General features: G+C 42.5%; 1 protein-coding gene across 1 annotated transcript in view; it reads left to right on the top strand.

Annotated features, from left to right (window-relative positions):
• OBSCN (obscurin, cytoskeletal calmodulin and titin-interacting RhoGEF) overlaps positions 1–22,840 on the top strand; it is a 141,641-nt gene that overhangs the window by 54,474 nt on the left and 64,327 nt on the right. The window contains exons 36-51 of the mRNA XM_088534760.1: positions 929–1,198; positions 1,980–2,246; positions 3,507–3,776; positions 4,500–4,766; positions 5,883–6,152; positions 6,934–7,200; positions 8,461–8,730; positions 9,525–9,791; positions 11,061–11,330; positions 12,110–12,376; positions 13,658–13,927; positions 14,861–15,127; positions 15,614–15,880; positions 16,440–16,712; positions 19,667–19,933; positions 21,738–22,010. Of these exons, the coding sequence (XP_088390886.1) occupies positions 929–1,198; positions 1,980–2,246; positions 3,507–3,776; positions 4,500–4,766; positions 5,883–6,152; positions 6,934–7,200; positions 8,461–8,730; positions 9,525–9,791; positions 11,061–11,330; positions 12,110–12,376; positions 13,658–13,927; positions 14,861–15,127; positions 15,614–15,880; positions 16,440–16,712; positions 19,667–19,933; positions 21,738–22,010 (4,302 nt within the window). The remainder of the gene's footprint in view (positions 1–928; positions 1,199–1,979; positions 2,247–3,506; positions 3,777–4,499; positions 4,767–5,882; positions 6,153–6,933; positions 7,201–8,460; positions 8,731–9,524; positions 9,792–11,060; positions 11,331–12,109; positions 12,377–13,657; positions 13,928–14,860; positions 15,128–15,613; positions 15,881–16,439; positions 16,713–19,666; positions 19,934–21,737; positions 22,011–22,840) is intronic.

Below are 22,840 nucleotides of genomic sequence, written 5' to 3' on the forward strand. Positions count from 1 at the left end.
GTTGATGTTCTTGATCATCTATTTAAGCATAGAATAAATGCTTATAAATGAATACCCCATTGAAACATTAAGCTAGCTTTCTGCCACTGACCTCATGCAATGTGGGTGCAGATGACTGCAACACACGGCAGAGTCAGGTATGACTTACTCATGAGTGTCCTTTCACTGAAACAGTGTTTGGAGACCAACAAACACAATTGATTTACAAGTGCATAAAGGACAAAAGTCTTTTTAAATCCCTCAAAGAAATGTAAGGTGTTTTTTTTCTTCTTCTTCCTGGAACAAGCATTACAGTTTTAATATTCCTGGATAACTTGACCTGCCACATTCACCTGTGAGCTCTCACCCCCCGGCGTGAAGAATGTGCAGTGGTAGCTTGAGGGATCTCCCCTTCACAGCAAATCTGTGACAGGAGTTTGGGACAGCCCACACTCTAACCCTAAAGGACGTGGCATGCCATGGCTTGGGCACTGTCCCCTCTGGAGCTGGGTTCCCCTTATCGTCACCTAAGTTATTAGTCAGAGGTATTTTTTTGTTAGCAAGATACAAATGGCCACCTCCACAACAGCTCAGTGTGCTCATACTTCTATCTTCCTGTCTGCTTTTCAATGTTGTCTTTTAGATATTTCTTCCATATGCACACAATACAGTATAGATTCACATCCAATAGCATATAACACATGTAACGGGTATGTGCTTAATATATATAAATATATGTTATTTACAGACACATTATTCATCCGTAAGCATGCAAAATTACCAATTATGCATGTACATACATGTAGGATTTAGTTCTTTGTGGTTGTTGGTTCATTCAAATAACACAGTCAAGAATTGTCAAGAATGAGCATAGCAAAGCGATCAATCCAGGAAAGCAACAGGCCTCCTTTGAAAGCCTTTCTCAACCTCTCTTGACCTTTCCACAAAGAACCAGAAGTAACCATTGTGGAGAAAATGAAGGACCTGACTGCACAGGAAGGAGAAGATGCAGTGTTTGAATGCAAGCTGTCCCGGGAGACAAGTGAAGAGAGCCAGTGGTTCCTGGGGGACCTTCGCCTGCAGAGCAACGAACTGACTGAGATCAGAGCTCAAGGGAACGTTCACACCTTGGTCCTGAGGAAGGTGACCCCAGAAGACAGTGGAGCCATCCGCTTCCAAGTGGGGCAGCAAAGGGCATCAGCACATCTGAGAGTGGAAGGTGAGCAAGGCCTGGGCAGCAGGTAGAGGAGGTGCTGGTGAGCCCTCCCACTCCTGCCTTGGTTCCTGGAGAGGTGTGGGATGGAGGGAGGAAGGAAGGCATCCTGCAGCAAGATGAGTCAGAATTGGTGCCGAAGAGTATGTCAAGAACATGCTCCAAATTAATCTCCCATTTATGATGTTTTTGGATCATATCTGCTTATCTTTCCGAAATCCCGGAAAGTAGCTTCCATTGTTCTGTAGAATGCTTTTAGAAACAGGTCAGAACAATATCTTATATTGCTGCTGCTTCTATGATTTCTCAGAATGTAGATTTGGAGATACAAACAAAATGTGGATTTGCAGCTACACAGATATAAATTAGTCCTACTTTTCAGGGATGTATGCATATGAAGATATCAATGTGATGTGTTTTAGGTGGATAGGGCTTCCTCCAAGCATCACATTTCATCGTATTATTGATATGTGAAATATTTTTACTCCTTGTTGGCTTGAAAGCTCAGTAAGTCCTTAAATCAGGCCCAACCTGTTGTCCAGCAAGCCCACCAATAATAATCATGTGCTGCCTGTTAGAAAAGGCTACCATGTGTTAGGACACATTCTGGAAGCATCGGAACAAACTGAGGTGACATGAGAGTTGCCCTGGTGCCTGCACACGATCTGAAAACTGCAAGGTTGCACACATGAAGCCCTTGAGGTGGCCTGTGATCCAAGGGAAATGGGAGAAATTGCAATGCTGTCACCATCCCCTGCATCACCGTTGTGTCTGCTCTCCATTGCAGTTAGGCCAGTGCTGTTTAAGGAGGAGCTGAAAAACGTGGAGTCCAAGGAAGGGGGAACGGCCGTCCTGCACTGCGAGATCTCCAAGCCGGATGCTCCTGTTGAGTGGAGGAAGGGTGGCAAGGTCCTGGAGCCCAGCGACAAGTACGAGATGAAGCTGAAGGGCAGCGTCGCTGAGCTCATCATCCACGGTGTGGAGCCTGGTGACGCTGGGGCTTACACGTGTAGCACTGAATCCTCAATCACCACGGGTTCTGTGCATGTGCAAGGTAAGGTGGAATGTGACAGAAATGCTCTGATCTCTCCACTCAGATTTCTCACCCCAGTCACCTTGAGAGTAGCAGACTGAACCCACATCTGAAAGTGTCTCTCTACTCTTTTAAAATAATTTATTTGGAGTAAGAGTTAGGGAAAATACTGAATTTCCTGTTTTGAAGGGTTATGGCTTCAATAGTTATTGATGTTATTATTAATCCATTAAAGCAGTATAAATAAATACCTCACTGAAACCACCTTAAACTAGCTTTCTTCCCCTCACCTTATGCAATGTCAGTGTGTATGACTGGAACACAAAGCAGAGTCAGGTATGACCTAGTCATGAGAGAGCGTCCTTTCACTGAAACGGTGTTTGCACACCTACAAACACACTTCATTTGCAAGAGAGTAAAGGACGAAACCTTTTAAATCTCTTAAAGCCCTGAAAGATATGTAAGGTCTTCTGTTTTTCCCTGGGCAAACTTTACATGTTTAATTTTCCTGGAAAACTTGCCCTGTGTCTTAGGTTCTTTCAATGGGAAGGAACATATGTTTATGCTTTTGTTTTCCTTTGGTGCCTTGTCTTGCTCTGTTACACAGAAGAAGCAGCAGTCATAATTACTGATTAGAGGAACATAGATTTTTTGTGTGTGAGCCAGCTGCGTTCACCTGTGAGCTCTCGAGCCCTGGCTTGAGGAACGTACAGGGGTGGCTTGATGGGTCTCCCCTTCACAACAACTTTGTGACAGAAATCTCTGGGCTGAACGGGACAGTCCACACTCTAACCCTAAAGGACGTGGCGTGCCATGACTCGGGCACTGTCAACTTTCATACCTAGATCGCTCTTATCTTCAGCTATATTGTTGGTCAGAGGTATTTTGTTGTGGAGGTGGCTATTTGTGTCTTCCTAACAACTGCTCTGGGTGTTAGTGGTCTACCTTCCTGGCTACCCTTATATGTAGTGTCTTAGATATTTGTTTTAATGTGCACTCAGGACAGAGTAGTTTCAGATGTAATATTATATAACACATGTAATGTGTGTGTGCTTAATGTGTGTATGTATATACATTCACATGCATTATGCATCTGTAAGTATGCAACATTACAAATTAGGCATATACGTAAAAACCACATGTAATCATTTAAAGACCTTGACTCTTTCAAATAATGCAGTCAAGAATTATCAAGAGTGAACATAGCAAAGTGATTAATCCAGGATAGCAACAAGACTCATTTGAAAGCCTTTCTCAACTTCTCTTGACCTTTCCACAAAGAACCAGAAGTAACCATTGTGGACAAAATGAAGGACCTGACTGCACAGGAAGGAGAAGATGCAGTGTTTGAATGCAAGCTGTCCCGGGAGACAAGTGAAGAGAGCCAGTGGTTCCTGGGGGACCTTCGCCTGCAGAGCAACGAACTGACTGAGATCAGAGCTCAAGGGAACATTCACACCTTGGTCCTGAGGAAGGTGACCCCAGAAGACAGTGGAGCCATCAGCTTCCAAGTGGGGCAGCAAAGGGCATCGGCACATCTGAGAGTGGAAGGTGAGCAAGGCCTGGGCAGCAGGTAGAGGAGGTGCTGGTGAGCCCTCCCAGTCCTGCCTTGGTTCCTGGAGAGGTGTGGGATGGAGGGAGGAGAAAGGGCATCCTGCAGCAAGGTGTGTTGAAATCAGTGCCCGAGAGCATGTCAAGAATATACTCTGAATTAATCTCCCATTTATGACGCTTTTGGATCATATCGGCTTATCTGTCAGAGACCCTGGGAAGAAAAATCTATCAGGCTCTTTAGAATGATTTAAAAAAATTAAAAAGTCGATTAAGAAAAAACAATATTAAAAGTGTGTCTATAGCTACATAGATATAAATCCTATTTTTCAGTGGTGTAAACAAATCAATGTAATCCCATTTAGGTGGATAGGTCTTCTTCCAAGCATCACATTTCATTAAATCATTGATATATTTTACTCCTCGTTGATTTAAAAGTACAGTAAGTCCTTAAATGTGACCCAAACTCTTGTCCAGAAAGCCAACCAATGATATATTTGTGTTGCACATTTGAAAATGTTATCATGTGTCAGGAGTGATCCTAGAAACATTGGGAAAAAATGAAGTGACATGAGAGTTGCCCTGGCACATGCATAATATCTAAAAATTTTTGAGGTGGATACATGAAGCCCTTGAAATGGCCTGTGGCCCAAGGGAGATTGGAGAAGGTGCAATCCTGTCACCATCCCCTGCATCACTGTTGTGTCTGCCTCTCCATTGCAGTTAAACCAGTGCTGTTTAAGGAGGAGCTGAAAAACGTGGAATCCAAGGAAGGGGGAACGGCCGTCCTGCACTGCGAGATCTCCAAGCCGGATGCTCCTGTTGAGTGGAGGAAGGGTGGCAAGGTCCTGGAGCCCAGCGACAAGTACGAGATGAAGCTGAAGGGCAGCGTCGCTGAGCTCATCATCCACGGTGTGGAGCCTGGTGACGCTGGGGCTTACACGTGTAGCACTGAATCTGCAATCACCACGGGTTCTGTGCATGTGCAAGGTAAGGAGAAACATGATAGAAATGCTGTGACTTCTCTGCCCAAATTTTTCACCCAAGTATCTTTGACAGTAGCAAACCAAAGTTGCCTCAGAAATTTGAGTCTCTACTATTTTAAATAGATTTTTGGGGGCTAACTCTTTGATATAATACTGAACTTCCTATTTTGGTGGTTCATGGTTTCAATAGTTGTTGATGTTCTTGATCATCTATTTAAGCATAGAATAAATGCTTATAAATGAATACCCCATTGAAACATTAAGCTAGCTTTCTGCCACTGACCTCATGCAATGTGGGTGCAGATGACTGCAACACACGGCAGAGTCAGGTATGACTTACTCATGAGTGTCCTTTCACTGAAACAGTGTTTGGAGACCAACAAACACAATTGATTTACAAGTGCATAAAGGACAAAAGTCTTTTTAAATCCCTCAAAGAAATGTAAGGTGTTTTTTTTCTTCTTCTTCCTGGAACAAGCATTACAGTTTTAATATTCCTGGATAACTTGACCTGCCACATTCACCTGTGAGCTCTCACCCCCCGGCGTGAAGAATGTGCAGTGGTAGCTTGAGGGATCTCCCCTTCACAGCAAATCTGTGACAGGAGTTTGGGACAGCCCACACTCTAACCCTAAAGGACGTGGCATGCCATGGCTTGGGCACTGTCCCCTCTGGAGCTGGGTTCCCCTTATCGTCACCTAAGTTATTAGTCAGAGGTATTTTTTTGTTAGCAAGATACAAATGGCCACCTCCACAACAGCTCAGTGTGCTCATACTTCTATCTTCCTGTCTGCTTTTCAATGTTGTCTTTTAGATATTTCTTCCATATGCACACAATACAGTATAGATTCACATCCAATAGCATATAACACATGTAACGGGTATGTGCTTAATATATATAAATATATGTTATTTACAGACACATTATTCATCCGTAAGCATGCAACATTACCAATTATGCATGTACATACATGTAGGATTTAGTTCTTTGTGGTTGTTGGTTCATTCAAATAACACAGTCAAGAATTGTCAAGAATGAGCATAGCAAAGCGATCAATCCAGGAAAGCAACAGGCCTCCTTTGAAAGCCTTTCTCAACCTCTCTTGACCTTTCCACAAAGAACCAGAAGTAACCATTGTGGAGAAAATGAAGGACCTGACTGCACAGGAAGGAGAAGATGCAGTGTTTGAATGCAAGCTGTCCCGGGAGACAAGTGAAGAGAGCCAGTGGTTCCTGGGGGACCTTCGCCTGCAGAGCAACGAACTGACTGAGATCAGAGCTCAAGGGAACGTTCACACCTTGGTCCTGAGGAAGGTGACCCCAGAAGACAGTGGAGCCATCCGCTTCCAAGTGGGGCAGCAAAGGGCATCAGCACATCTGAGAGTGGAAGGTGAGCAAGGCCTGGGCAGCAGGTAGAGGAGGTGCTGGTGAGCCCTCCCACTCCTGCCTTGGTTCCTGGAGAGGTGTGGGATGGAGGGAGGAAGGAAGGCATCCTGCAGCAAGATGAGTCAGAATTGGTGCCGAAGAGTATGTCAAGAACATGCTCCAAATTAATCTCCCATTTATGATGTTTTTGGATCATATCTGCTTATCTTTCCGAAATCCCGGAAAGTAGCTTCCATTGTTCTGTAGAATGCTTTTAGAAACAGGTCAGAACAATATCTTATATTGCTGCTGCTTCTATGATTTCTCAGAATGTAGATTTGGAGATACAAACAAAATGTGGATTTGCAGCTACACAGATATAAATTAGTCCTACTTTTCAGGGATGTATGCATATGAAGATATCAATGTGATGTGTTTTAGGTGGATAGGGCTTCCTCCAAGCATCACATTTCATCGTATTATTGATATGTGAAATATTTTTACTCCTTGTTGGCTTGAAAGCTCAGTAAGTCCTTAAATCAGGCCCAACCTGTTGTCCAGCAAGCCCACCAATAATAATCATGTGCTGCCTGTTAGAAAAGGCTACCATGTGTTAGGACACATTCTGGAAGCATCGGAACAAACTGAGGTGACATGAGAGTTGCCCTGGTGCCTGCACACGATCTGAAAACTGCAAGGTTGCACACATGAAGCCCTTGAGGTGGCCTGTGATCCAAGGGAAATGGGAGAAATTGCAATGCTGTCACCATCCCCTGCATCACCGTTGTGTCTGCTCTCCATTGCAGTTAGGCCAGTGCTGTTTAAGGAGGAGCTGAAAAACGTGGAGTCCAAGGAAGGGGGAACGGCCGTCCTGCACTGCGAGATCTCCAAGCCGGATGCTCCTGTTGAGTGGAGGAAGGGTGGCAAGGTCCTGGAGCCCAGCGACAAGTACGAGATGAAGCTGAAGGGCAGCGTCGCTGAGCTCATCATCCACGGTGTGGAGCCTGGTGACGCTGGGGCTTACACGTGTAGCACTGAATCCTCAATCACCACGGGTTCTGTGCATGTGCAAGGTAAGGTGGAATGTGACAGAAATGCTCTGATCTCTCCACTCAGATTTCTCACCCCAGTCACCTTGAGAGTAGCAGACTGAACCCACATCTGAAAGTGTCTCTCTACTCTTTTAAAATAATTTATTTGGAGTAAGAGTTAGGGAAAATACTGAATTTCCTGTTTTGAAGGGTTATGGCTTCAATAGTTATTGATGTTATTATTAATCCATTAAAGCAGTATAAATAAATACCTCACTGAAACCACCTTAAACTAGCTTTCTTCCCCTCACCTTATGCAATGTCAGTGTGTATGACTGGAACACAAAGCAGAGTCAGGTATGACCTAGTCATGAGAGAGCGTCCTTTCACTGAAACGGTGTTTGCACACCTACAAACACACTTCATTTGCAAGAGAGTAAAGGACGAAACCTTTTAAATCTCTTAAAGCCCTGAAAGATATGTAAGGTCTTCTGTTTTTCCCTGGGCAAACTTTACATGTTTAATTTTCCTGGAAAACTTGCCCTGTGTCTTAGGTTCTTTCAATGGGAAGGAACATATGTTTATGCTTTTGTTTTCCTTTGGTGCCTTGTCTTGCTCTGTTACACAGAAGAAGCAGCAGTCATAATTACTGATTAGAGGAACATAGATTTTTTGTGTGTGAGCCAGCTGCGTTCACCTGTGAGCTCTCGAGCCCTGGCTTGAGGAACGTACAGGGGTGGCTTGATGGGTCTCCCCTTCACAACAACTTTGTGACAGAAATCTCTGGGCTGAACGGGACAGTCCACACTCTAACCCTAAAGGACGTGGCGTGCCATGACTCGGGCACTGTCAACTTTCATACCTAGATCGCTCTTATCTTCAGCTATATTGTTGGTCAGAGGTATTTTGTTGTGGAGGTGGCTATTTGTGTCTTCCTAACAACTGCTCTGGGTGTTAGTGGTCTACCTTCCTGGCTACCCTTATATGTAGTGTCTTAGATATTTGTTTTAATGTGCACTCAGGACAGAGTAGTTTCAGATGTAATATTATATAACACATGTAATGTGTGTGTGCTTAATGTGTGTATGTATATACATTCACATGCATTATGCATCTGTAAGTATGCAACATTACAAATTAGGCATATACGTAAAAACCACATGTAATCATTTAAAGACCTTGATTCTTTCAAATAATGCAGTCAAGAATTATCAAGAGTGAACATAGCAAAGTGATTAATCCAGGATAGCAACAAGACTCATTTGAAAGCCTTTCTCAACCTCTCTTGACCTTTCCACAAAGAACCAGAAGTAACCATTGTGGAGAAAATGAAGGACCTGTCTGCACAGGAAGGAGAAGATGCAGTGTTTGAATGCAAGCTGTCCCGGGAGACAAGTGAAGAGAGCCAGTGGTTCCTGGGGGACCTTCGCCTGCAGAGCAACGAACTGACTGAGATCAGAGCTCAAGGGAATGTTCACACCTTGGTCTTGAGGAAGGTGACCCCAGAAGACAGTGGAGCCATCCGCTTCCAAGTGGGGCAGCAAAGGGCATCGGCACATCTGAGAGTGGAAGGTGAGCAAGGCCTGGGCAGCAGGTAGAGGAGGTGCTGGTGAGCCCTCCCAGTCCTGCCTTGGTTCCTGGAGAGGTGTGGGATGGAGGGAGGAAGAAAGGCATCCTGTACCAAGATGAGTCAGAATTGGTGCCCAAAAGTATCTCAAGAATATGCTCCGAATTAATCTCCCATTTATGATGTTTTTGGATCATATCTGCTTATCTGTCATAAATCCTGGAAAATAACTTCCATTATGTTCTGTAGAATGTTTTTAGAAACAGGTCAGAACCACATCTTATGTTGTTGCTTCTTCTATGATTTCTCAGAATGTAGATTTTGGAGATACAAACAAAATGTGGATTTGCAGCTACATAGATATAAATTAGTCCTACTTTTCAGTGAAGCTGTATGCATATGAAGTTATCAATGTAATCCAATTTAGGTGGGTTGTGCTTCTTCCAAGCATTACCTTTAATCAAATAGCTGATTTATGAGATATTTTTACTGTTCATTGACTAAAAAAGTCAGTATGTTCTTAAAACAGGCCCAAAGAGCTGTCCAAAAACCCAACCAATAATATATTCGTGCTGCATACTAGAAAGTGTTATAATGTGTCAGGACATATCCTGGAACCATGGGCACTAACTGAAGTGACGAGAGAATAGCCCTGGAATCTGCAAGATATCCAAAAACACCCCAAGTGCAGGTGCACACGTGAAGCCCTTGAGATGGCCTGTGGCCCAAGGGAAATGAGAGAAGGTGCAAGTGTGTCACCATCCTCTGCATCACCCCTGTGTCTGCCTCTCCATTGCAGTTAAACCAGTGCTGTTTAAGGAGGAGCTCAAAAATGTGGAGTCCAAGGAAGGGGGAACGGCCGTCCTGCACTGCGAGATCTCCAAGCCGGATGCTCCTGTTGAGTGGAGGAAGGGTGGCAAGGTCCTGGAGCCCAGCGACAAGTACGAGATGAAGCTGAAGGGCAGCGTCGCTGAGCTCATCATCCACGGTGTGGAGCCTGGTGACGCTGGGGCTTACACGTGTAGCACTGAATCCGCAATCACCACGGGTTCTGTGCATGTGCAAGGTAAGGAGAAACATGATAGAAATGCTCTGGCTTCTCTGCCCAAATTTTTCACCCAAGTAACTTTGACAGTATTCGTCCTGCCTCGCCTCATATACTTGTCTCTTAACTATTTAAAAGCAATTTTTTTGGAGTGTTATGAAATACACGGAATTTCCAGTTTTGAAGGGTTGTGTCTTCAGTAGTAGTTCGTGTTCCTGATAATCTATTAAAGCAATATAAATAAAAACCCCACTGAAACCTTAAACTAACTTTTTGCCTCTGACCACCTACAGTATCAGTGCAAACAACTGGAACACAAAGTACAGCCAGGTATGACCTAGTCATGAAAGAGTGTCCTTTCAGTTAAATGGAGTTGCAGACCAACAAACACAATTCCTTTCCATGCGCCTAGAGGACACAGATTTCTAAATCACTGGAATAAGTGTAGATTCTTAATGTTTTCGCCTGGAGGAGGCATTACAAGTTAATTTTCATGGATAACTTGAGTCCTTTCTATTGGAAGGAACGTATATATGTTTATGCTTTGTTTTCCTCTGGCACCTTTTCTTGCCCTGTTATACAGAAGAAGCAGCAGTCATATTTACTGATCAAAGGAACACAGATTTGTTTGTGGGTTACTCAGCCACATTCAACTGCAATGTCTCATAGCCAGGTGTGACATATATCCAGGGGTGTCTTGATGGATCACCTCTTCACAACAACTTTGTCATGGAAATGTCTAAGCAGGATGGGACAGTCCTCACTCTATCCCGAAATGACATCCTGTGCCACGACTTGGGCACTGTCACCTTCCAAGCTGTCCCTCTTATCTTCAGCTAAATCATCAGTCAGAAGTATTTTGTTGTTAGCAAGACACAAATTGGACCTCCGCAACAACTCGGTGTGCTAGTGCTTCTACCTGCCTGGCTACCTTTACATGTTGTGTGTCTCTGATATTTCTTCTACAGGCATATTTTTAATGCAGCATAGCATGCATACATTTTAGTATCGTAAATATTACTAGAGGTCCCATCTAATTTGTATGTGATTTATGTGTGTGTATATATATATGTGTGTATATATATGTGTACACATAATGCATCTATAAGTTTACAACATTGCATATTGGGCATGCACATATATACCATGTTTAGTTCTTTGTGGTTGTTGGTTCATTCAAATAACACAGTCAAGAATTGTCAAGAATGAGCATAGCAAAGTGATTAATCCAGGAAAGCAGCAAGACTCATTTGAAAGCCTTTATCAACCTCTCTTGACCTTTCCACAAAGAACCAGAAGTAACCATTGTGGAGAAAATGAAGGACCTGTCTGCACAGGAAGGAGAAGATGCAGTGTTTGAATGCAAGCTGTCCCGGGAGACAAGTGAAGAGAGCCAGTGGTTCCTGGGGGACCTTCGCCTGCAGAGCAACGAACTGACTGAGATCAGAGCTCAAGGGAACGTTCACACCTTGGTCCTGAGGAAGGTGACCCCAGAAGACAGTGGAGCCATCCGCTTCCAAGTGGGGCAGCAAAGGGCATCAGCACATCTGAGAGTGGAAGGTGAGCAAGGCCTGGGCAGCAGGTAGAGGAGGTGCTGGTGAGCCCTCCCAGTCCTGCCTTGGTTCCTGGAGAGGTGTGGGATGGAGGGAGGAGGAAGGGCATCTTGCAGCAGGATGTGTTGAAATCAGTGCACCAGAGTATGTCAAGAACATGTTCCGAATTAATCTCCCATTTATGATGTTTTTGGGTCATATCTGCTTATTTGTCATAAATCCTGGAAAATAACTTCCATTAAGTTCTGTAGAATGTTTTTAGAAACAGGTCAGAACAATATCTTATGTTGTTGCTTCTTCTATGATATACTTCAGAGTAGAGTTATGGACATAGAAATTAAAGTAGATCCGTAGCTACATAGATAAAAATTAATTCTTTTCTTCAGTGATGTAAGCCTATGAAGATATAAATGTGATACCATTTAGGGTGGATAGTGCTTCCTCCAAGCATTACATTTAACCAAATTGATTATATATTTTTATTTCTTGTTGGCTTAAAAGCTCAATAAGTCCTTAAATGAGGCCCAACGTGTTCCCCAGAGAGTCTGACAATGATATATTTTTCTTGCACATTAGAATGTGCTATCATGCGTCAGGACTGATTCTGGAAGCATTGGAACAAACTGAAGTGACATGAGAGTTGCCTTGGCATCTGCACAAGGTTTAATAATTGCAGGATTGCATGCATGAAGCTCTTGAAATGGCCTTCGGCCCAAGGGAGATGGGAGAAGGTGCAAGTGTGTAACCATCCCCAACATCACCGTTGTGTCTGCCTCTCCATTGCAGTTAAACCAGTGCTGTTTAAGGAGGAGCTGAAAAACGTGGAGTCCAAGGAAGGGGGAACGGCCGTCCTGCACTGCGAGATCTCCAAGCCGGGTGCTCCTGTTGAGTGGAGGAAGGGTGGCAAGGTCCTGGAGCCCAGCGACAAGTACGAGATGAAGCTGAAGGGCAGCGTCGCTGAGCTCATCATCCACGGTGTGGAGCCTGGTGACGCTGGGGCTTACACGTGTAGCACTGAATCCGCAATCACCACGGGTTCTGTGCATGTGCAAGGTAAGGTGGAATGTGATAGAAATGCTGTGACTTCTCTGCCCAAAGTTTTCACCCAAGTGTCTTTGAGATTATTAGAGTAACCTCACCTCATATACTTGTCCCTTTCCTATTTAAAATAAATTTCTTGTTGAGTAAGTATTAGGAAAAATACTGAATTTCCTATTTCGGTCGGTTATGGCATCGATAGTTGTTGATGTTCCTTATAGTCTATTAGAGTGGTATAAATAGATACCCCAATGAAACCTTAAGCTAGCTTTCTGCCTCTGACCATCTACAATATCAATACAGGTGACTGCTACACCCAGGAGAGCCACGTATGACCTAGTCATGAAAGAATGTCCTTTCAATGAAACAGTATTTGCAGACAAACAAACACAATTCTTTTGTTTGCGGGTGAAGGACGAAAAATATTTTTTGAATCAGTGAAAGGAATGTAAACTCTTAATGTATTCCCCTAGAAGAAGCATTAGGAGTTCATTTTCATGGACAAATTGACTCCTTTGTACTGGAAGGAACATGTAGATGTTTGTGCTTTTGTTTTTCTTTGGCACCTTCTCTTCCTCTCTTACACAGAAGAAGAAGCAGTCATAGAATCACAGAATGCTTAAGGTTGGAAGGGACCTCTAGAGGTCATCTAGTCCAACGCCCCTGCACACGCAGGGTCACCTAGAGCACGTGGCACAGGACTGTGTCCAAGCGGGTTTTAGTTACTCATTTAAGGAATACAGATTTTCTGTGGGTGAGTCAGCCACATTCACCTGTGAGCTCTCACACCCAGACATGGAGAATGTACAGTGGTGGCTTGATGGATCTCCCCTTCACAACAATTTTTTGACAGAAATCTCTGAGCAGGATGGGTCAGTCCACACTCTAACCCTAAAGGACGTGGTGTGACATGACTTGGGCCCTGTCATCTTCCAAGATGTGTCCCTCTTATCTTCAGCTAAATTATTATTGTTCTTAGTAAGACACAAATGGCACCTCCACAAAGACTCAGTGAACTAGTGCTACTACCTTTAAATGTTTTCTCCTTGATAGTTCTTCTAGAGGCATTCAATGCAGTATAGCATATGCATACTTTTTAGTATCACAACTTTTGTTATAGTTCCCATCTAATTTGTATGTGCTTTATGTCTATGTGTGGGTATATATACATATATATGCACACATATTATGCATCTATAAGTTTACAAGATTACATATTAGGCATTTGGCAAGTGATTAATCTAGGCAGGCCCCATTTGAAAGCCTTTCTCAACCTCTCTTGACCTGTCCATAAAGAACCAGAAGTAACCATTGTGGAGAAAATGAAGGACCTGACTGCCCAGGAAGGAGAAGATGCAGTGTTTGAATGCAAGCTGTCCCGGGAGACAAGTGAAGAGAGCCAGTGGTTCCTGGGGGACCTTCACCTGCAGAGCAATGAACTGACTGAGATCAGGGTTCAAGGGAACGTTCACACTTTGGTCCTGAGGAAGGTGACCCCAGAAGACAGTGGAGCCATCCGCTTCCAAGTGGGGCAGCAAAGGGCATCGGCACATCTGAGAGTGGAAGGTGAGCAAGGCCTGGGCAGCAGGTAGAGGAGGTGCTGGTGAGCCCTCCCACTCCTGCCTTGGTTCCTGGAGAGGTGTGGGATGGAGGGAAGAAAGGCATCCTGCAGCAAGATAAGTCAGAATCGGTGCCTAAGAGTATCTCAAGAATATGCTCCGATTTAATCTCCCATTTCTGATATTTTAGTATCATATCTGCTTATCCGTCATAAATCCTGGAAGATATCTTCCATTAAGCTCTGTGAAATATTTTTAAAAATAGGCCAGAACCATATCTTATATTGTTGCTTCTTCTATGATCTGTTTCACAATGTAGATATGGAGACACAAATTAAATGTAGATCTGTACCAACATAAATATAAATTAATATCAGTGATGTGAACATATGAAGATATCAATGTGATACCATTTAGGTAGATAGTGCTTCCACCAAGCACTATATTTAATCAAATTATTGATATATGAGATATGTTTGCTCTTCATTTGTTTAATAGGTCAGTATGTCCTTAAATCAGGTCCAAACTGTTGTCCAGAAAGCCAACCAATGATATATTTGTGCTGCACATTAGAAAGCATTATCATGTGTCCAGAGTGATCCTGGAACCATGGGAACTAACTGAAGTGACATGAGAGTTGTCCTGCTACCGGCACAAGATCTAAATTTGTGCTGTCCTTTCTTCTTGCAACAGAAACGAAACTAAAGCTCTCAATTTGAGCGTGAGATTTTATGAGTCCATGGTGGCTGCCCAGTTTTTCAAGGAAGGTGATTGGAGCCCACCTTGTATGAATGACTCCACCTGACTTAGACATAGACTTTCGTACCCCTGGCAGTTCTCCTTCAGATAAATACAGCAGAATTGTAGGTGAACCGTACCTTAAAAATGAGACATTCCTCCACTTCGTGTTTTACACTTTTTTTCCTCCTTGCCTTTCCAGCTCTGCCTGTGTTTTTGAAAAACTGGCTGATAGATGAAGAAGTGGAGGAAGGCGGCACAGCCGTTCTGCCCTGTAAGCTGACCAAACCTAATGTTTCTGTCGAGTGGAGGAAAGGAGATAAGGTGTTGCAGTCAAGTGACAAGTACGAGATAAGGCAAGAGGGGACAGACGTTGAGCTTCTTATCTATGATGCCGAGGCTCAGGATTCTGGCACTTACACATGTGTCTCAGGGGATCAGCAGGCCTCTGCATCACTGCAAGTCAAAGGTAAGAGGCCGAACCTTGCTTGGGGGCAGAAAAAAATTGCCTGTGGTCATCCTGCACCAAGCTGAAATGTTGAATTATCGTTAATACTCTGTGCCTGAAAATTGCAATACAAGGTTTAACCTTGTATATTAGATTTAGACTTAATATACTGGTTTTAGAGCCTGTGTTAGGCTGTCACAAATGGTATTACGTTTAGAATGAGTTGCTCCAGCAATTAAATGTTTTTATACTGCTGTCCCTCTAAGTGGTCGCACTGAAAAGTGTAGGGGTGTGCACATGAAGCCCTTTAGACAGCCCATGACCCACATTGATCCTGTATGAAGCAGCAGTGGTCTCCCATCATGGTGATCCCCATGAAGCTTTGGCTATGCCAGGACTCAAAGTCCTGCTGGAGTGGTGGTGTTCCCAGCTGTGGCCGCAGGGAGATGGGAGAAGGTGCAAGTCACCATCCCCTGCGTCACCGCTGTGTCTGCCTGTCCATTGCAGTGCTGCCAGTGCTGTTTAAGGAGGAGCTCAAAAACGTGGAGACTGAGGAAGGGGGAACGGCCGTCCTGCACTGCGAGATCTCCAAGCCAAATGCTCCTGTTGAGTGGAGAAAGGGCAACATGGTCCTTCAACCCAGCGACAAGTACGAGATGAAGCTGAAGGGCAGGATTGCTGAGCTCATCATCCATGGTGTGGAGCCTGATGACTGTGGGGATTACACGTGTAGCACTGAATATGCAATAACCACAGGCTCTGTGTATGTGCAAGGTAAGTGAAATGTGATGCAAATGCTCTGACTTCTGTGCCAGAATTTCTCACCCAAGTATCACCAAGTATCTTTGACAGTACTAGACCAATGTCACCACAGAAACTTGTCTTTTTACTGTTTAAAAACTATTTTTTGGAGTAAGTATTAGGGAAAATACTTAATTTCCTGTTTTGATGGATTGTGGCTTCAATAGTTTTTGATATTAATCTATTAAAGCAGTGTAAATAAATGTCCCTACTGAAACCTTAAGCAAGGTTTCTGCCTCTGACCACCTACAGTGTCAATGGAGATGGCTGCAACATACACAGGACAGCCAGGTAAAGATGGAGGCTGTTTTTTTTAATTCTCTCTAAGAAATGTAAGGTCTTTTTTTTTTCCTTCTTCTTTCTTTTTTTTCTTTTTTTTTCTTTTTCTTTTTTTCCCCCTCTGGAACAAACATTGCAAGTTTAATTTTCCAGTACAGCTTGCCTTGTCCCTTGGGTTATTTCTACTGGAAGGAACGTGTATATGTTTATGCTTTTGTTTTCCCTTGGCACCTTCTCTTGCTCTGTTATACAGAAGAAGAAGCAGTCATAGTTACTGATTTAAAGAACACAGATGTCTTTGTGGGTGAGTCAGCCACATTCACCTGTGAAGTCTCACAGCCAGGCGTGAAGAACGTACAGTGGTGGCTTGATGGATCTCCCCTTCACAACAACTTTGTGACAGAAATCTCTGAGCAGGACGGGACAGTCCACACTCTGACCCTAAAGGACGTGGCGTGCCATGACTCGGGCACTGTCACCTTCCGAGCTGGGTCCCTTATATCTTCAGCTAAATTATTAGTCAAAGGTATTTTGTTGTTAGCAAGACACAAATGGCCATCTCCACAAGTGCTCAGTGTGCTAGTGCTTCTACCTTCCTGGCTACTCTTACTAAATGTCACCAAAACTCTTCTTTGGCATGATAGTCCTATAGCATTCTACCCGTACTCATGCCAGCAGTCTTGTAGGTATATCCACTGCTTTTAGGATGATTCACGTGAGGAGGTCTTGCAGGGTCAGAGCTTTTGTTTTCAGCTGGTCTCTTGGTAGAGCTGGGCATACTCAATAGAAGAGACTGTGCTTTGGTCACTGTGGAGCTCCCCAGTTCTCCTCCCAAGCTGTTTTTACAATTCCGCAAAATATTATGTGGGCAGAAGTTCACGGAATTCACTACTGTGCTGTTCCAGCACTTGGTTACTCTAAATATACAAAGCTCAATGTATTCCCAAGTGAAGATCCTGGACTCATACACTGATGGCTCCAGAGCACCCCCCAGAAGCTCCTGTATGACCACAGAGTACCACAGTGGCAAAGTGGGTCCCAAAGTGGTTTTCTAATGGTTGACTATTAATGGTTAGCACTGAACTAGCAAAGTTTTTTTCCATTAAATGATCTTTTTCCCCATTTGGTAAGGGTAGCCACAAACTGCAAATAACACTGAGCTCCAAACTTTATGGTAAAGCAAGCTTCTTCACAGCCGGTCCTATTATAGCCATCCAGGAAAGCTGTTACTTTTCAGAAAAAAAAAAAAAAAGTACTTATTCCTTATTTGGTAATGGGATTTGTATATTAGGTTTAGCATGTAAGGCAATGTAAAGGCTGAAATGATCTCTTTGTTCATGTCTTCCTTTACATTATAATTGTTTACCATAGAATGGATTGTCCACAATATGGAATCGTAGTCAGGAGTTGTTATCTATGTCTCTGTTAACAAAAAGAATGTGTCCCTTTCTGGATCTTCAGAAAATTTTGCATTTCTGAGGAGAAGAAATGCCAAATCATTTATAGTTAGTATCAGAATGGTACAACAGTTGGATAGTGTGTAAACATGAGAAATCCCAAGTTAATTTGCCAACAAATTTGACTTATTTCCAGAGATAGTCTGGTTCTGAGCACTGAAGGCAAAGAACTCCAGCAGATGTAGAAACTAACTAAGAATAAATGTGCTGTTAGATATTCAGCCAAACGAAGGGCTCCTGGGAAGTTTAAATTTCATAGAATCACAGAATTGTTGAAGTCTAGTAGCCAAAGCTCATGATAAGACGTGTGTGTGTGTGTGTGTATGTGTATGTATATATATGTATATATGTATATGTATATATATATATATATATACACACACATATATATGTATATATATATATACATACACATACACACACACACATATATATAGTGTTTCTACTGAAGTAAAGATTTTTTTAATGTGAAACAAGTCCCAATATTATATAACTGTAACAGGATTAGGATGAGGAAGGCCTTCAAAAACCATTCCAGTTATGGTGTTCTGCTCAGTAACACTTGATTAAATAGGACACCAAAATACTAGTAAGATTCTAGTTGAGGTTGTATTAACAGCCAATTTCCTTCACTTTATTTTGTCCAGAAATTTGAAGTTCTATCTTCAAGCCTATCTTCTATCTTCAGTCTACCTAGCTATCTGTGGCTTGTTCTTCATCAGGGAACAGGTTGTCTCTCTTAGTGCTGTGAACCCTGTTTTCCTGGTGTCTTTATAATGGGATATATATTCTGTGTTGTCCGAGGTCTCCTGACAGCTTTTCTTCTTCACAATGCTCTGTCCTACAGTTCATCCGTTCATTCACTCTCCTAGCATGGCTGAGCAGGGGGGAATGGAGAAGTCTGGAAGAGCTGTCCTCTCCCCCTGCTCCCCTTGGATGGGGAACTACAGTGTACCCATGGCCCAGGGTGGATCTTGTCATGCTTCAGGGAAGAGTAGGGCTACCAAGCTCTTAGTTCAGCAGTGGGACAGTGAGAAAAGGACATTCTCCTTTTGGGATGGTGGTGACATTGAGATGAGTGTATTTTTCCACCTTATGGGGATGGCGGTGTAGTCCCCGCATTGTACAGACATCATCTTGCTTCTTCAGTCCTAATGCAACCAAAACATCTCTAGAATCTGACATTGATGCCTCCTCTCCATATGCATGTACACGCACACAGGGTGGCAGAGGGAGCCTTAGAGAACAGAATCAAGCCTTGCAACGAGATGCCAAGAGGCATTTCCCAAACTTCCTTAAGAGGAGCATTCCAGAGATCTGTTTGATGTACCTATTAGCAAGAGAAAAGGAAACTGCTTCTTACCGCTTCCAGAACTATATCTCTGGTACAGGGCTAATTAAAAGAGCATGTACCTCTCCCTTGTGCAGGGTCTGTCCTTGTTAGAGCTGTCCATGAGCTGTTCTGCTGTGAGCGGGCTCTCCTCAGGACCTTGCCACTTCAGGCCCCTTCCCCCGGTCCCACTGAACAATGCTAGTGTCTTATTATTATTATTATTTTTTCCCAAATCAGTCAAGGCAGTCCCTCCACTATGTTCATCCATCTCAGACTTGCACTCTTGAAAGGTCCTCGGAAGAAAAAGTGTTTCACATGCAGCACTACTTAGTCTAGAAAGTCTCACCAGTGCTGAGAGGAGAACGAGTGAAAGCAGGAGTTCCAGCAGATGTTCTGCACAAGTTCAGGGTTAAGACTGTTAAAGTTCAGGCCTTCACTGCTGCTGGTCCACCTTCCAGTGTGCTCGTTACCTTCTAATGCACCAGGTTTGCTTTATCCTGCTTGATGCTGACACAAGCAAAGACTAAAACTGCTAATGCCTAGTGTGTCCAGTGAGCTTCTTGCTTGCACTGTCACTCGGCTTGCTTTCTACAACTCTGTACATGTCAAAAAAAAAAAAAAAAAATCTCCAAGTTGCTATTTTGTTAAGGATCCGCTAATGCATGTCCCTCCTGACGTGTTGGTTGACAGATCCAACCATTGAAGTGGTCAGTCCCATGCAGGATATAACTGTTGATGAAGATGGCACAGCAGAGTTCATATGCCAATATTCTAGGCCAGTGCACGCCATATGGAAGAAAAATGATCAGGAAATACATGCAGATGGGCAGCGAGTCATTATCGTGCAGGACTGGAATGTAAGCATGCTAACAATTAAACCTGCGGTCCCAGAAGACACTGGCATCTATTCTTGTGAAGCTGAAGGCACTAAAGTGGTGGCTGCACTTGATGTTCAAGGTGAGGTCTTCCAGACAAGGAGGAAGACTATCATGGGTTCCAAATACAAAAAGGTGAAAAAATCATGGAGCATCACACAATAAGTGACACCTCAGATCCCATTCTGATAGCTGATAGCAGTGCTAAAAATAGATGGGAGTTAATCGGAACTGAATAGGAAATTGCGGCATTTCCTGGAAGCTTAAGTCTAATTAACACTCACTTATTATATCTATTATGAATTCTATCTCTTGTATGATGAACCACATTTGACTCTATCATCAATTCAATAGGACGTCTTGCTGAGTTACTGGCATATTGCAGATGGTATTATTGGTCCAAAGGAATAGTGAGAATACTTTTTTGCTGTTACAGAATGGTTTTTATATGCAATCCACTTTAAAAACAGTCACTAATGGCAAGAGAGGAATTTAATTTTATTTTGAGTTACTGTTAACTACAGTTAATCTAGTACAGCATTTTTTTTTCAAACACTCTTCATTCAGGAAATACCTTCTTACTTGTAAACTGTATTTGTGAGGACCCAAAGAAACAACAAATAAAAAATAACAAGTTATATATTTTATATAGACGTATAATAATTTACTGCTGATATCTGCATAAGGAATTTTGTTTTCCTGTCACCAGCTGAATTAATATGATGAGCAGTAGTAATGGTTCTGCTCTGATTTCTGAATTATCATGGTTTATTAGGCAAAATTGTGCGCTCTGCCTAATCAATTGTGAGTATAGGAGCAAAGTATTGTTTATGTATATATGTTTATATTTATTATTATATTGTAGTATAAGGCACTTTTATACTTTGATAAGTACCTTCTGTTTTAGGAATTAAAAATGACTAACAGGTATGAATAAGCATAATGCAAAAGAGGAGACAGGGTCTGCAGTCATCCACTTTTTATGCACAGGAGAACTAGGATTCAGAAAGTACTTGAAGAAACAGCTTGGATTGATCCTAACTTATGCTACGCATTCCCTAAGGATTTGAAAATCTTTTTAGTAACTCAAACAACATTTTTTTTTGCTAGGAAGTAGTTCACAATTAATTTTCTATATTTCAGACACTGATCATAGAGATCCTACACAAGAGAATCTCAGAGTGTTGGTTTATAGAGTAGATTATGACCATTTTATGGTATTTGTGTCAACTTTATTTATATGCATGTAACTTCACCATGTACCTCATCTTACACAAATTATATCCACGTGCAGCAGCCCACATTTAGTTGTGCACCAGGCTGATTGCTTATGTACAAATGCCAACCAATGCATGCAATTGCAGTGACCCTGCATGTTTTTGGCCACATGATTCACCTCACACATGCAGAGGAAAATAAACCTAATATTATATTGTCATAAGGCTTTTGTAATTCAGAAAATACTATTAATATAGATGTTAATTTTTCTTTTGTTTGCTAGAATTAGATTTGCAAAATGGCTTGTTAACTTAGTTAGCAGTGCCTACAGCTTTCCCAGCTGTAACACCCTCCCGATGCCTTTATCTTGCATGAATTTTCCTTTATTCATAAAAGACAGAAGCCAGACTTTTGGAGGAAGCCTAGGTGAAATGCCAGAGCTTCTAGAGGTTTTTTGTTATTTTTATATTACCTCACAACTTTAAAAAGTATAGCACAGTGTTTTAGAGCGTCTTAGAAATTATTAAGCCACAAGCCTATTTTATCACATCCATATCCTTTCTATCAGCTTTCCAGGACTGGGAATCACCAGTGCTCCAAGACTTGTCAATATGCAGCTATGCACAGTCAAACAATTAATACTGTTGGTGGTTCTCCTTCTCCACTAGCCAAGAACAGCATCATCCAGGGCCTGGAGAACGTGGAAGCAGTTGAAGGAGGTGAAGCTCTCTTTGAATGCTACCTCTCCAAACCTGAGACCTACAATTACAACTGGCTGATTGATGACGAACCCGTCAAAACTACAGAAAACACAGAGGTGGTTTACTTTGAAAACGGACGCAGACATCTCCTCCTGATGAAGAACCTCACTCCCCAGGACAGTGGCCAGGTGACTTTTATGTGCAGTGACGCAGTGACCTCCGCCTTCCTGACTGTGAAAGGTAATGGAATATACTGATGGGGAATCCTACATTTTTGGTATGCAAGGGTAAATCAAATGTAGAACAATGTGATGAGTGACAGAGAGGAAAAGTTTCATAAACCGCTTCCTTCATACCCAACCTATAATTCCCACATGATAAATGAATATTATTTTATTTTTTCCTTTTTTTTTCCTTGTTGTTGTTTTTACCATGACCTGGATATAAAGAGCTAGAAGCATGTAACTCTCCTTCAACAGTGGTGAAGCTGACTTTTCTAGGAACTTACGTTGTCCAAGAGAAACAGCACTCTACATTTATCTCAGCTTTTGGCTAGAGACAAATCCTTCTCATACATGTTGTCAGCTTTTTGTGGCTGCCTCTCATTTGCAATACCATACTTTTGACTTGCCATATATGCAGGCGTTACATATCCTATTTAATATGGCCTAATCACAAAATCAGAAAAAAACACACTTCTGTTCCCTCTTTGTTTTCATTGCAGTACTTTCTGAGATGTTTTCTAATGCTCAGAAAGTGTCTTTTCACTTTATGCGCAGAAGTGTCTTTTCACAAGGATTTTCATTCTCAAAGAATGTTTCCAATTTTTGGCATAAAACAGTTTCCTATATTTTCACTATCATCTGAAAAATGCCAGGGATTTGTTTTGGACTTTAATTAGCCACATTTTATTGTATTCATCATTTCATTAAACCCATCTGCTTGTACTAAAGATTTTGAGGTCAAATCCAGATTTGCTACGAAGAGATAAAATCTCTTCAAACCCTCACAGTTGCATCTGGTTGCATCAGCATTAGATTTAGCTGTTATTTCTTAACGTTTTCTGTTAC

The sequence above is a fragment of the Tinamus guttatus genome, unplaced genomic scaffold (assembly GCF_059628265.1).
Source record: "Tinamus guttatus ecotype Peru unplaced genomic scaffold, ASM5962826v1 Tinamus_guttatus_pri_ptg000599l, whole genome shotgun sequence".
In the NCBI taxonomy this organism is placed as follows: Eukaryota; Metazoa; Chordata; class Aves; order Tinamiformes; family Tinamidae; genus Tinamus; species Tinamus guttatus.